General features: G+C 38.8%; 1 protein-coding gene across 3 annotated transcripts in view; it reads left to right on the forward strand.

The window, feature by feature from the left end:
• Positions 1-15,424, forward strand: part of ZRANB3 (zinc finger RANBP2-type containing 3) — a 313,962-nt gene that overhangs the window by 244,207 nt on the left and 54,331 nt on the right. For all 3 annotated transcript variants that reach the window (XM_027561929.1, XM_027561942.1, XM_027561936.1), the window contains 2 exons: positions 2,680-2,859; positions 3,377-3,529. In XM_027561929.1, the coding sequence (XP_027417730.1) occupies positions 2,680-2,859; positions 3,377-3,529 (333 nt within the window). The remainder of the gene's footprint in view (positions 1-2,679; positions 2,860-3,376; positions 3,530-15,424) is intronic.

Consider the following 15,424-nt stretch of genomic DNA (forward strand, 5'->3'; position numbering starts at 1 on the left):
TTCCTATTTGGTGTGATAAATACTCATTCCACCTTGAAGAGTGCTAGAAAGTGTAACAGAAAGGAGACCTCAACACCTCTGATTATAAGCTTCCTGAATTTTCAAGTAAAGAATTTCCTGAAAGAGAAAAGTTAAATTTCATTATAATGCTTTCCCATGATCTTTTGTATAGCATTTTCTCATCCCTTTCTTACAGCACTCATCTTACTTGGTTGTTTTCATCAGAGTCTGTGAGGCAAGGTGGCCTGAGGAAAAAAGAACTCTCCTGTCTTTCTGAGTTTTTTGTGGAATGCCCTTAGTTTGTTTCTTAGAATTAGGTTTGGCTACAAGTAAATGTAAATCCAAATTAACAATGACTTAAATACACAAAATTTCACTCTTGGATACAGACAGTCCAAGGCTGTTTACCACTCTTAGCAGGTATCTCATCTAAGAGTTCTGCTAGAGCTGATATCTATGATCCAGGCAGCTGAGTGGAGAAGGGCATGCTACATCTCACTGGCCTGCAGTTATTCCCAGAGCCACAACTGTCTTAAAATGAAACTGGAGACAGTAGCCTTTATTGGTCATCAAGTGTTATGTTACAAAGGGGTAAGAAAAGAATAGATATTGGTCTGTACTACCCACTGTAGAAGGGGACGCTTCTGAACATTTTTCCTACTAGCATTCTAGAATATTTTGATGTAAATATCTAAGCCAAGATATTTAACAGAGGGAAAAGCAATTGGGCATATTGTTGTTAAATATCCAACCTGGTATATGGCAAATCTGGCAACTTCTGTGGATTCTGGAATCTGGACCAGGGCCAAAGTTCTCCTTTTAGTAAGCTAATTGATGTATATAAAATTGTCTATATAGAGAGAATCCATGAAGATGAAGAAGTTGTAGAACTCACTAGGAGTTCTAATCAAAAAGATGGTTGTCTCAACACTTTCATGTTGAATTGAATTTCTAGTAGTCTGAGTTTTATATCTGTTAGAATATTTCAACCATAGAAAATATTATAAAAAAGAGCTTAAAAGTAGAAATGGAGTACCAATAGCTTGGGAGTAGATAAGTAGGAAGAATCTGGGCAGGAGAGTCTGGGAGTGACCTGATAAAAGACTTTCTGAAATTAAGATTGTACAAGGCACTCACATTCTATTCAAGGCTGTATTCCTGAAGGCCTTGTATAATTCAAAACTTAATACCCTTGAATACTATTAATAAAATCTTCATCAGAATGAAGGAAAGTAGAAAGGGCTTTGTCCTGGAGGTTTCTGAATCTTCCATTGTAGTTTAGTATTAATAGCATCTTTGAGTGATTTGATCTTGCCAACATATTTTCCCTTTTTTCTTGTATGGTCATATGATACTTTTTACACTTTTATGATACTTTTTACTTTAAATGCTACTTAATTTTCTTGCATTATCTCTGATATTTTGCAGCATTTCAAATCCTAAATAGCAGCACAGTTTAACATGGTGTTTATTTGACTCTGTCCATGTTTTTATTACTTCTAAGTTCTGTTCCAAAGTGGTTGTCTTCAGCTTGAGAATGAGTGCCACTGTTTAATGAATGCTAATATGATGTTGTTATGTGATATGAAAATATTTTAAGTTAAAATAACATCAGAGCAGCACAGCAGTCATGAAAGTCACTCACAGAAGTTCCAGGGCATGTGAACAACAGCCATGGATTAGATAACACTACCATAATATGGTAGGTGTTCCTGTTGACCACGTAATACCACCCACTACTGTGTGGCAATAAGCATGGTCCACATTTCGCTTGACCTACCCACTTTAAAGTCATGCATTTTTTAACACAGTTTAAAGAGACTTGCATTATTTCATATATTAGTTATAAAACAAGACCTAGTTAATACTTTTAATGTCATACTGTTTCAAACTGATATAAAATACAGTTACACAAAGATGCAACTGTATTGTATACATCAAGATACAAATCAGTAAACATCAGTCTTTGGGATGCAACATGAGAAATTCCAAAGATAGAAAAGGTTTTGACTGTAGACCTGATTTTATTGCTTTATAAAACAGAATGAATTAAATGAATAGAGGATGTCATTGCTCTCTGCCTAGTTGCTATGGATACCATGTGTTAGAATTATATTCTCATTTATAATGTATGTTATTAGATTTTCCAATGGTAATGTGAACCCAGTATACATCAGAGGATAAAGTGATTTTGTTTATGTATACATCCGTCAAACTGACTTTTGAAATACTGAAATACCTTTTAAACATGTACTTTGTAGTTCACCTGACTAATTTGCAGTAAGCAGTCTTCATTTATCTGAATTAAATTTTCTTAATTTGACTTAAAATGAAAGACTGATTTGTTTTTAAGTCCTTCAGTGTTCTCTTGTCCAGTGAACGTACTCAGAAAGACTTTATTATACATGGCTCTATGTTAAATTCTCAGTTTATTTGCATCTCAGTTTCTTTACTTTGGGCTTCCGGGGTGACTGCACTGCAGGAGACCAGGTTTGATTCCTGGGTCAGGAAGATCCTCTGAAGAAGGGAATGGCTACCCACTCCAGTATTCTTGCCTGGAGAACTCTATGGACAGAGGAACCTGGCAGGCTACAGTCCAGGGGGTCTCAAAGAGTCGGACACAACTGAGTGTCTAACACTTTCACTTTTCACTTTTTTTCTTCACTTTATTTTGCTTAGGGTTTGACATTTACTGCTGCAACTCATGTTGTGTTTGCTGAGTTGTACTGGGACCCTGGACATATAAAACAAGCAGAAGACCGTGCTCACCGGATTGGACAGTGCAGTTCTGTGAATATTCACTACCTTATTGCAAATGGGACTCTAGACACCCTTATGTGGGGAATGTTGAATCGTAAGGTAAAGCTTGAATTTAAACCAGGTTACCAACTTTTACTCAGAGCTTATTATCCATAGCTTGTATGAGTTAAGAGGCTGAGTTTTGGTGTTTTCAGGCAAAGCATATATACATACACTGAGATATTGATGTTGATAGAGACCAAGTCCAGAAAAGGCTTCGGTTGGTAATACTTTACCTGCTGTCCTTGGTAATAAGAGAGCAACATGAATTTACATGTGTTCCTATTGTCTTCCAAGTCCTTCTCTACCATTTTAGAGGCCAGGGGAGGATGAGCTAGTAAGGAAACAAAACATTTTCAAACCCCAAGTCCTTTTTGTAAGCTGAGAACATACACTTTCTCAAAAGGATTCTTGAACCTTGAGTGATTCTTGATTGCTAAAGCCCATGATATATTGAAAAAATAAGATTTTCTTTATTGGATTGCTTGTGACTCAAATGCAAAACCAGGTTACTGCTTAGTAAATGTCATCTGTGAGGCAACCTGTCGTAAAATCTATATGCTTTTCCATCTTACAGGCTCAGGTTACAGGAAGCACACTGAATGGGAGGAAGGAAAAACTTCAGGCCGAGGAGGGTGATAAAGAAAAATGGGATTTCCTGCAGTTTGCTGAAGCTTGGACTCCAAATGAAAGGTCTGAAGAGCTCAGGGATGAAATGTTGTTCACTCATGTAAGATTATATTCTTTTCTATTTATTTTAATACCGTGAAACTATGACTTTACCATATATTATTTTAAATAGTAATTTTCAGTTGTTTATGCTTTTGAAAGGAGTCTCCATGTAAAGGTGGAAAAGCTCTGAGAACTAAAGGATGACTTTGATATAAGGAGGCTGCAAGAGTGGTTTGTATTTTTCAACAGTAATAGATCAGTGCTCACTGTTCAGCTCCTTATAAAAACAAGCCAAGTAGAATACCTGCCTTCAGGAGAAAATATGGGAGACTATCTCTGAGACCCTGAGGGTAGGGAAAGATATATTAAATTTGCCACAAAAAGTGACATACACAAGTCTCATACTCAGTAAAGATATTTTGCATTACAGTTGTCAAAGTATATAACTTTATACAATTCAGTTAGTAAAACAAACAAGCTAGTAGAAAAAATAGGCAAACAATGAGAGCGTCAGAGGAGACTGGCCTGAATAGACAAAACATGAAGAGAAACTAGCTTCTCCAAAATAAGACAAATTTATAAAGGTACCCTTTTCTCTTTACAATTAGTATGTAATCTATGGTGTGATACTTTGAGATCACATGACTATTACTGTTTCCAAAACCTTTCACGCCTTGGTTTTAACATTCATTGATCTTTGCCTGAAGCAGTTTTGAAATAGTGATTTTTTGAATTCCATCATTGCTTCTTCATTAGCTGGCATTTTTTCTGTAGAGAAAAACTTCTGATTTCCTCCTTTTTAAAAAATATCACTATGAACTTGGGATTCTCTTATTTATTTAGTGTGTTATAATCTGGGCCTTTTTTTTAAGATCTGGCTGCAGGAAGCACCTTTATTTTATTTTATTGGGTTTTTGTTGTTGTTTGGGATTTTTATTGAAGAACAGTTGGTTTACAATATTTGAATTTGTCTCAGATGTACTGCAAAGTGATTCAGTTATGTGTTTTTTTCAGATTTTTTTCCATTATAGGTTATTATAAGATATTGAATATAGAACCCTGTGCTATACAGCAGGACCTTATGTTTATCTATTTTATGTATAGTAGTTTATATCTGTGAAAATTATCCCATACTCCTAGTTTATTCCTCTCCACCCCCTTTCCCCTTTGGTAACCATAAGGTTGTTTTCTGTCTGTGTGTCTGTTTCTGCTTTGTAAGTAAGTTCAGTTGTATCACATTTTAGAGTCCTTATAAGTGCTTGCATATGATACTTGTCTTTCTCTGACTTTGTTTCGTAATCTATAGGTTCATCCACATCGCTGCAAATGGCATAATTTCATTCTTTTTTATGGCTGAGGTGTCTTGCTATGTTTCAGTTCAGTTCAGTTCAGTTCAGTCACTCAGTCACGTCCGACTCTTTGCGACCCCATGAATCACAGCATGCCAGGCCTCCCTGTCCATCGCCATCTCCTGGAGTTCACTCAAACTCACGTCCATCGAGTCGGTGATGCCATCCAGCCATCTCATCCTCTGTCGTCCCCTTCTCCACCTGCCCTCAATCCCTCTGAGCATCAGAGTCTTTTTCAATGAGCCTATCCATATATCTATCTATACCACAGCTTCTTTATACATTCCTCTGTTGATGAACATTCAGGTTGCTTCCATGTCTTGGCTATTGTAAATAGTGCTGCTATGAACATTGGGTGCATGTATCTTTTAGAATTAGAGTTTTCTCCAGATGTGCCGGGGACCAGCCCCGGCTGATCCAGGGTATTCGAAGGAGAGACGGCATAGGCGAGGATCAGGATACAATAGCTTCAATTAGATATTAATTAAAGATATAAAGAGTAATAGAATAAGGATAGCTCAGTAGGAAAATTCAGTGGAGAAAAGAGGCTGAGTAGCTTGGTTTACGCGGGAGACCAATAAAACCTCAAGACAAGAAGTTTGCACCACTTACGTAGGCCGCAGGCGTCCTTCCGTTCTCCCGAAGGAGAGGAGACACTGAGGCCTCCCCGGTCAGATCTTAGAAGCCCAGGCATAATTAGTAAGCATGGTGGGTTCCGCGCTCCAGATGGAGACTCAGCCAGAGTGAGAGAGAGAGCGACATGGGGAGACCAGTATTTCGAGAAACTGATCCCAATTCTTTATTTTCCAGAGTCTGTTTTTATACACTAAGATGTTATACAAAAGTCACGTGGGGACAGCAGTCCTGACTTTTATTAAAGTCAGGTGCTTCACACAAATGTATACAGAGGTCTTAGGGGTGTTACATCATCTTCTGGCCAAGGGGGCCTGCTGACAATTTACGACCCTCTCCTTGTGACAGCGGTCAGTCAATCAGGACACTTATTTCTCCAGGGCTGATTATTCTCAAAACAGACGCCACCCAAGTAAAGTTACATTCCTACAGGGTGAGGGTGTAGTGGGTTTTAGTTAAGGAAAGAATTTACTTAGCTTAAGGTCTAACGTGATTAATATCAAAGGTTAATACTTATTTCTTCTATATATTCATTAATGTGTGTAAGGGCAGGAGATGTGGAGACTTAGCAACAAACATTGGCTCAACAAATGAAAAACCCTTCACCAATACAATTTCTAATCAGCCCATTATACTTATACTAATAGTTTTCTAACTTTTCTAAGGAACCTGTTTTTAGAAGGTTTAAAGCATCTTGTGCCTCTCACGGTTGGGAGGCTGTGAGCAATCACATGTGGCCGGACGAGCCTGTCAGGCAGGCTAGAGAACCTTCAGAGGAGTTTGTAGGTTAAAACACTCTTGTCACACCCAAGAGTTTTTATTGACTGGAGCTCTAGGTTAACTCCTTCTCCGAAAGAGGTGGTGGGGGACAGCCCCCCGTAAAGTCAGAGGTGTAGGTAAGAGCACAAAGTAGTAAAGTCGGCAGGCTCTGGTTATGGGGGTAGACGCTCGAGGATTTCCAGGGGGACTCCTGAGGCTCGATCCCGCCTTTGCGTATGTCGAGCCTCCTTCCTCATGACCTTTGCCATGGGCGGAGTACCTCACTCTGGCCCCCAACACAGATGTATGCCCTGAAGTGAGATTTGGGATCATATGGTAACTCCACTTTTAGTTTTTTGAGGAATCACCATATTGATTTTTCCTTATGACTACACCAATTTACATTCCCACCAACAGTGCACAAGGGTTCCGTTTTCTCCACACCCTTTCCAGCATTTATTATTTGTAGACTTTCTGATGATGGCCATTCTGACTGGTTGTGAGATGATACTTCATTGTGGTTTTGACTTGTATTCTATAATAATTAGTGATGTTGCACTGCAGCTCAAGCATTTTTATGGGACCCAACAATTTTTATTTTGTACCAGGATCCATTTTCTGGTACATTTGCCCAAACATCTGTGCTGGACAGGCAGACTCCTTTGTTAGACCTTAAGCATGCTATGGAACTGCTATGGGCCTTGGATTCACATACACAGATTAGAATATTACTTACTTCATAGGTTGTCGGTATTAAGTGACAGATACAGTATGAGATCAAATTGCCAACATCTGCTGGATCATGGAAAAAGCAAGAGAGTTCCAGAAAAACACCTATTTCTGCTTTATTGACTATGCCAAAGCCTTTAACTGTGTGGATCACAATAAACTGTGGGAAATTCTTCAAGAGAAGGGAATACCAGACCACCTGACCTGCCTTTTGAGAAACCTATATGCAGGTCAGGAAGCAACAGTTAGAACTGCACATGGAACAACAGACTGGTTCCAAATAGGAAAAGGAGTACGTCAAGGCTGTATATTATCACCCTGCTTATTTAACTTATATGCAGAGTACATCATGAGAAACGCTGGACTGGAAGAAACACAAGATGAAATCAAGATTGCCGGGAAAAATATCAATAACCTCAGATATGCAGATGACACCACCCTTATGGCAGAAAGTGAAGAGGAACTAAAAAGCCTCTTGATGAAAGTGAAAGTGGAAAGTGAAAAAGTTGGCTTACAGCTCAACATTCAGAAAGCGAAGATCATGGCATCCGGTCCCATCACTTCATGGCAAGTAGATGGGGAAACAGTGGAAACAGTGTCAGACTTTATTTTTCTGGGCTCCAAAATCACTACAGATGGTGACTGCAGCCATGAAAGTAAAAGACGCTTACTCCTTGGAAGGAAAGTTATGACCAACCTAGATAGCATATTCAAAAGCAGAGACATTACTTTGCCAACAAAGGTCTGTCTAGTCAAGGCTATGATTTTTCCTGTGGTCATGTATGGATGTGAGAGTTGGACTGTGAAGAAGGCTGAGCACCGAAGAATTGATGCTTTTGAACTGTGGTGTTGGAGAAGACTCTTGAGAGTCCCTTGGACTGCAAGGAGATCTAACCAGTCCATCCTAAAAGAGATCAGCCCTGGGATTTCTTTGGAGGGAATGATGCTAAAGCTGAAACCCCAGTACTTTGGCCACCTCATGCGAAGAGTTGACTCATTGGAAAAGACTCTGATGCTGGGAGAGATTGGGGGCAGGAGAAGAAGGGGACAACAGAGGATAAGATGGCTGGATGGCATCACTGACTCAATGGACTTGAGTCTGAGTGAACTCCAGGAGTTGGTGATGGACAGGGAGGCCTGGCATGCTGCGATTCATGCGGTCTCAAAGAGTCAGACACGACTGAGCGACTAAACTGAACTAAACTGAACTGTATGAGAGAGAGCTTACCCCAGTTCTCATACTTGGTAAATACTCAGCTAATGGGCAAAACAAAAGCAAACAAAGAGACAAAAAAACCGAACAACTTTCTTTTTCCAAATCAACTATATTTTGTCAAGTGTTCCCAACGGGTATCACACAGACCCTGTCAAAAGGCAATGTAAAGAATTCGTAGAGCAAAATACTAACAGCAAGGAGTCTACTGCTGGTCTGCCTGGTTCAAATCCTTTCTCTACCACTGATTGGGGATCTTGGAAAGTCACTTAACTTCTGTGTGCCTTAGTTTCCATTTATTATTTATATATATACCACCTATAAGTGATATCATTTGATATTTGTCTTTCTCTGTCTGACTTACTTTACTTAGTATGATCATCTCCGGGTTCATTTGTGTTGCTGCTAATGACATTATTTCATTCTTTTTTCATTAAAAAAATGTTTTTACAGTATGTTAAATTTACTCATAAAAACATTCTAAAAATGTATAATTTTTCCATTTTAACAAAGCAGAATACAACATAAAAAAACCCCAAACAGAACTCTTGACATTTACAATTCAAAATCAAATTAGCAGGATATTAAATATTTACAAAACTATATCTTTTAAAAAATATTTGTAAAGTTGCATGCAATTTTGTAGAATTGACATAAAAGAATGGCTCAAAAATGGGAGAATTTTCCTTCATTCTTAAAAAGAGAATATGTCCAATAGAAGCTGTGAAGATTCTTGAGTACACAGGTATTCCATTGTGTGTGTGTGTTTGTGTATGACACATCTTAAACCAATCATCTGTTGATGGACATTTGTGTTGCTTCCGTGTCTTGGCTATTGTAAATAGTGCTGCACATACATTAGAGTACATGTATCTTTTCTAGTAGAGTTTTCTTCTTTCCTAGATACATGCCTGTTGTAGCCACGTGTTCCGGGAAACAAACTCACTCAGAAGGACAATGTAGATAGTGGAGTGCCGTTTATTACATCGGTGGGCCCAAGGCAGAGTCTCCTCTTAGCCAAGGACCCCGACCAGTTTTTGTGAAAACCTTATATACCCTAAGTGTACATGCCCAAACCCACCTCCCCAAATTCCCTGAAACTAGTCTGAACAAAGGAAAAGAAAGATACGGTCAAAGATAACCCGTGATTCATATGCCTTAGGCCTAGGTAGTTAACAGTGGACAATTATCAATAGGCCTGTGGTCATACCCCAATAAGCATAATAGAATTTATGATTCTATTCGGTTACACAGATCATTAGGGTATTCTTGTAGTTGAGGAGAGTCTAGGTATGAGCCCTGGGGCTCTTCCATGGGGGCGGGGGCGGGGGTCTGGTTTTCCAGTTGGTCTGTTGTTTCCATAGATACTGGGCATATAGATCAAAGTCCATAGTCCAGCCCAAGATGGAGTCCTGCTTTCAAGACGAAGCCTGTTCTGTCTGTTTCCTCCTTCATGCCTAGGAGTGGGATTGTAGGGTTTATTATTTGTAGACTTTTTTAATGATGGCGGTTCTGACTGGTATGAGGTAATACCTCATTCCTACAACTAAAATAGTTTCATAGCAAGGAATACATTCTTCTGCATATATATAAGGATACATGTACAAAGATGTGTACTCAGTGATCCTTTTTGGAACGCAAAAAATTGGAAACAACCAAATGTCCATCAATAGGACAATGGCTAAATCAACTGTCACAAGATACTACTTAGAAGTTAACATGAATGACTTAGGTTTATATGTATGAACATGACCATATTTTGAAAACATGTTATTTTTTTAATGCACAGCACACACAAACACACAAATAATATTATGTATTTGTGAATACATATATATAAAATAAGATATGTAAACATAGATTGGAAGAATACATATTAAACTTATTGCCTCTGAAAGAAAAGAAGAATGAGTCTAAGGAAGACTAAAAGTGTGGCAACAGCTTTATCAGAAGTATTTTATTTTAAAAAAGTTCAGACGTAAATATTAAAATGTTAGTATCTGTAAATTTTGAATGATGGGTATATGGATATTTGTTATATTGTCTGTACAATCACAAATGCTATTTGGAGGCCATATAGCAACTGAATAAGAGATAATATATTAGAGGAGCATATAGTCATTCAAACTGTCTTTTTCCTAGCTCTTCTGGTTCAAAATGGTATGAGAGTTAATGGGGAGTTTAATTGTAATTTTTGAAAGAATTGATCCACTATTATAGGAATGAAATTGAAGTCCGTACACATTTTCTCATAATGCAAAATTAAAATTTTAATCTCAAGTTTAGTTCCATAAAATATATAATGTTTTTTATGTGGAACCTTATTACATTTTTTTGTATGCTATTTGGAGGGCTAGTACATTTTTCTTTTCTAGGATACCAGAATGCCATTCTGTCACATTTGTTTAAAAAAAAAAAAAAGAATTATTTCCAATATATTTTTCTCTTATTTTAAAAAGTACTTTTATTTTAGTAGTGTTTATTATGTTGTATTTTGGTCTATAAAAATCAATAGATATGCTAGGTATTTTAAAAATATATAACTAAAACCATGATTTGTAGCTGTTTTTCCACTAAAATTTCCTGTTGAACTGTCTGAGTTCCTTCCTAAGATAAATATTAAGAACTTGAAACACATGTTCCCACATATGTGTGTGTGTGTGTGTGTGTGTGTGTGTGTATGTTTATTGTTTTTAGGTGTCTCCAAAGAAAATTATGTATCTGTATAGAAAGTTAAAAAAAAAAAATCACCTATCACCCTTAGCAAATCTTGCTTTTCTTGAATTAGGTGTTTAACCTTTCAAAAGGTTAGTGTTAACTCACACAGATTTCTCAATGCATGCCTTTTACACAAATGGTTTTGTATAGATGGGAATCTTAAAATGAGAAGAGACCATTTTATTCGATTTGCTTTGTATTTGTTTCCTTGTTTGTTGGCCAAGGTGTGAAGTGTGCTTTAAGGACCTTAGGTGAGGTAGCTGCTTATCCCTTTGTCTTTATACCCTCCAGCTTCATGCATCTTAAGAAATGTTCAATTTGTTGAGAAATCCTAAGGAAATTTAACCAACATGTTCTTCTGAGTGCTGCCAAAATTTCAGCATTTCCTATGGGAATTTTTCTATTTATACTGATGTCTTTCAGATCCTTTTTTAAAGCCTTTTTAAAAAAAGTTGCCTACATTTAGCATTTTTAGGATACTTCCAATTTTACCGATTAAACTTTGCCAAATTAACTTTGCCCACTGTCATCAAAAACTTGTTTAACTGAAATGTTGATAACAGTTCTAATTGGATGGTTTTTAATAGCTTACGAATATTTCTGTAGTGTCAGCATTTTAAGGAATGTTCATTTTATCTCTGTCCCAGCGTGTGGCTGCTGCATCTGGAGGTTAGAGTTAGGGCAAAGAAGGACCTCCCAAGGCCAGAGGAATAGATTGTGCTTGTTAGTGTGAGACTTGCCCAGGCTGTCAGCTTTAGAGTAAGGGAGACTTGGAGGCTCCAAGGAGCAGAGAGAGAACCTGTAGGGCAGAGAGAGGATGAACCCAGGCAGGAAGGAGCCTGGGTCCCTGGTTCACCACAGTCATCTTAACTCTTCCAGTTCATCACATTCAAAACGTTGTGGACTCTAAGAATGATTTTTAGAAAGCCAGTGAATGTGGTGCATCTGACAAATTGGTCTCCAGTGATTTGGGTTTCAGGTGGACTGACATTTAGCATGTGAAAGTGTTAGTTGCTCATTCATGTCCGACTCTTTGCGACCCCATGGACTGTAACCTGCCAGGCTCCTCTGTCCATGGAATTCTCCAGGTAAGAATACTGGAGTGGGTAGACATTCCCTTCTCCAGGGGATTTTCCTGACCAAAGAATTGAACTGGGACTTCTGAATTGCAATCAGATTCTTTACTGTCTAAGACACCTTGGCTTAGTCTTTAGCATATGGGCTTTTGGCAAATTTGTTCCCTGTGGATTGATATAGAGCTAGTATTAGTAAGATTATGGGTCCTGGGTACAGGGAGACCTGTGATTGGGAAGAGGAGGAAAATGAAAGAATATTTTCCTGGACAGAATTTTTATATTAATTTTGTTCTTTCTTGTCTTCTTTCTCCCCTGGTGTTCATTCAGAATGACATTGGCATTATCTTTGTCTCCCTCCTCTCTTAATCAGAATATTTTGTCACAGAACTCAGCTTATTAAAAATGTATGGAACCAGGGCTAGCACTATACCAGTGTATATGGGTATAAGTGTACTGGCTGTTAAATGTTAAGTATTTGGTAACAGTAAACAGCCACGTCTTCAATCCCTTCATTGTACTCCCTCACCCACCACCTGGACCTCCCGTGATCCTTCACAGCCTGGGCCTCAAGGACTCTGGTTAATACCTCTGCTGTAGCTGTTATTAAGTATTTAAATAACACCCTGCATAAAATTAATCCATATAAATGTATGAGCCACAGTTCTTTACCCATCCTAGATATATTTACATTTTAAAAAGATTATTTATTAACCCAAATGAAGCTCAAGTTGAAGTCCAACTCAAACGAAAAGAAGTACTCCTACCACCACGAAGCAGGGTGACTTTTTGCACAGCCCAGTTGGCTGTCCCTTCAGTAACCAATTCCTTCTAGAGGCCATCACCAAGGTCACTGTCTCAGATAGGATCCACTTTCTCAAGATTCTTCCTTCTTTCTACACCTTCTTCCACATACATGACTTCCCAGTTCTCTTGGTTTTGCAGTGTTTCGATTTTCCTACATTGGCTTCCAAGGAGTGATAAAGTAGGGCGTCTCCAGATGGAAGGAGAGAAAGGTATGGGCTATAGCAGTCTATATTGTCATTTCCAAGTAATTAAAAGCTGTTTCTGGATAAAATAGAATGAGTGGAGTAATCATATAAAAAGCCTGCCTCTATAATTTTCATTTTCTCCTGCCATCATCTCATGGGTATCTCTTGCTTTAGCAACAGCTGTGGGAAATTGGGCCCTTCCCTTCACCTCTTCTTTTCTCATCCTCTTTTGGCTCTTAATGCATAAGAGCCAGCAGCATCATTTGCCCAGCTACTTAAGTCCCTAGATCACTAGATGGCTCTGAGGTCCCTTTCATTCATTATATATGTATACAAAATAAAATAGCTGAAGAGAAACTTGGTGCATAAGAGATTCACAGATAAGCAAAAGAAAGGACTCTAACTTCATATGGGTAACAAATCCAGCTCCTGCTTAGGATAAATCTTCTTTGGGCTTGGCTTCTCTTCTCCTCTCACTAAGCCAGCATGTGCATGCTCAGTCAGGTCTGACTCTTTTGTGACCCCGTGGACTTTAGCCCCTCCAGTCTCCTCTGTCTATGGGTTTCTCCAGGCAAGAATACTTGAGTGGGTTGCCATTTCCTCCTCCAGGGGGATCTTCCTGACCCAGGGATCAAACCCAGGTCTCCTGCATTGCAGGTGAATTCTTTACCATCTGAGCCACTGGGGAAGCCCCATTGAGCCAGAGCTGCTTCTATTTCATTACTTCAGACAGCAGTTCTTTCCATTGTGGAATAAATCTCCAGACAGTTTCCAGTTTCAGTCACACTGCAGTCTCTGCTTTCCCTCAGCCATTGTTTTCATTTTGAAGGCTTTTAGCTCAACATCTCCTAATTCTTTCTCCTCACGAGCCTCTCCTTGATTGTCTCATCTTTCTTTCCTTGCCGTAGAACTTCATCATTGACCTGGCTCACAGCCTGCCTTTTCTCTGTCATAGTCTTCAAGTCCCCTGGTCTACTCTCCTCAAGGCCATCTAGAATGGCCTTCACCCAAGGCAAATTTACATTTGCATTAAAACACCCATATTTGCATTAAAAATCTATAGAATGCTTACCAGTCTGCTGATAAAAAATTCTATGGAACTGAAAAGGAGAGCTCTTTAGCACACTGAAATTTAAAAATATGCACTCCAAATTCAAAACAAACTTTACGTTTTTTATTAAATGCCAACATTGTAAAAAATGTTTGTTTTGTTGACCTAAGAACTGCAAATAAGAAATCATGTCATACATATAAAAAATTACTTTGTTTCCCACGTACTGTCTAGTTGGAAAAAAAATTGTGACAGCAAAAAAGAAAATTGATCACAGGAGCTCTTTATTCATGAAGTATAAATCATTCTTATCCAAAAATCTCTTGTTTCTCAGTATGCTAAAGCACTACTTTCTTGAAGGTTCAGTTCAGTTCAGTCGCTCAGTCATGTCCAACTTTGCGACCCCATGAATCACAGCACGCCAGGCCTCCCTGTCCATCACCAACTCCCAGAGTTCACTGAGACTCACGTCCATCGAGTCAGTGATGCCATCCAGCCATCTCATCCTCTGTCGTCCCCTTCTCCTCCTGCCCCCAATGCCTCCCAGCATCAGAGTCTTTTCCAATGAGTCAACTCTTCGCATGAGGTGGCCAAAGTACTGGAGTTTCAGCTTTAGCATCATTCCTTCCAAAGAAATGCCAGGGCTGATCTTCAGAATGGACTGGTTGGATCTTCTTGAAGGTAACACATCTTAAATCAGAATATTTATTTAGTATGTATTTTAGAATTCAAGCCACTATGTAAACATGATGTAATTAGTTTGCATAATAGCCTAATAATGACAAGAGGGTAGCCTCATTACTGTGGAAACATATAAATATCTCTGTCACAGCTTACATCACATAGTGCTATTATTAGGCATTTTTCTTGTTTGCCTTTGTAACTTCAGTTCACTCGGTGATAATAATTAACATGTACTGTACTCAGTATTCCAAGCCCTTAAAAACTCAAGACTATTTAACATTCAGGGCAGTACCAGAGTCAGATAATATTACCCTGCCCCAATAAAGCTCAGAAAGATTAAAGATCACCTGCCTAAGTTCATGTAGCCAATAAGTAGCAGAGTTTGGATTTGAACTCAGGGCTTTCAGCTACAAAGTCTACCTTCATCATTTCAGTTCAGTTCAGTGGCTCAGTCGTGTCCAACTCTTTGTGACCCCATGAACCACAGCACGCCAGGCCTCCCTGTCCATCACCAACTCCTGGAGTCCACCCAAACCCATGCCCATTGAGCTGGTGATGCCATCCAACCATCTCATCTTCTGTCGTCCCCTTCTCCTCCTGCCCTCAATCTTTCACAGCATCAGGGTCTTTTCAAATGAGTCAGCTCTTCGCATCAGGTGGCCAAAGTATTGGAGTTTCAGCTTCAACATCAGTCCTTCCAAGAATATTCAGGACTGATCTCCTTTAGGATGGACTGGTTGGATCTCCTTGCA

Source organism: Bos indicus x Bos taurus, chromosome 2, assembly GCF_003369695.1.
Source record: "Bos indicus x Bos taurus breed Angus x Brahman F1 hybrid chromosome 2, Bos_hybrid_MaternalHap_v2.0, whole genome shotgun sequence".
Taxonomy (NCBI): domain Eukaryota; kingdom Metazoa; phylum Chordata; class Mammalia; order Artiodactyla; family Bovidae; genus Bos; species Bos indicus x Bos taurus.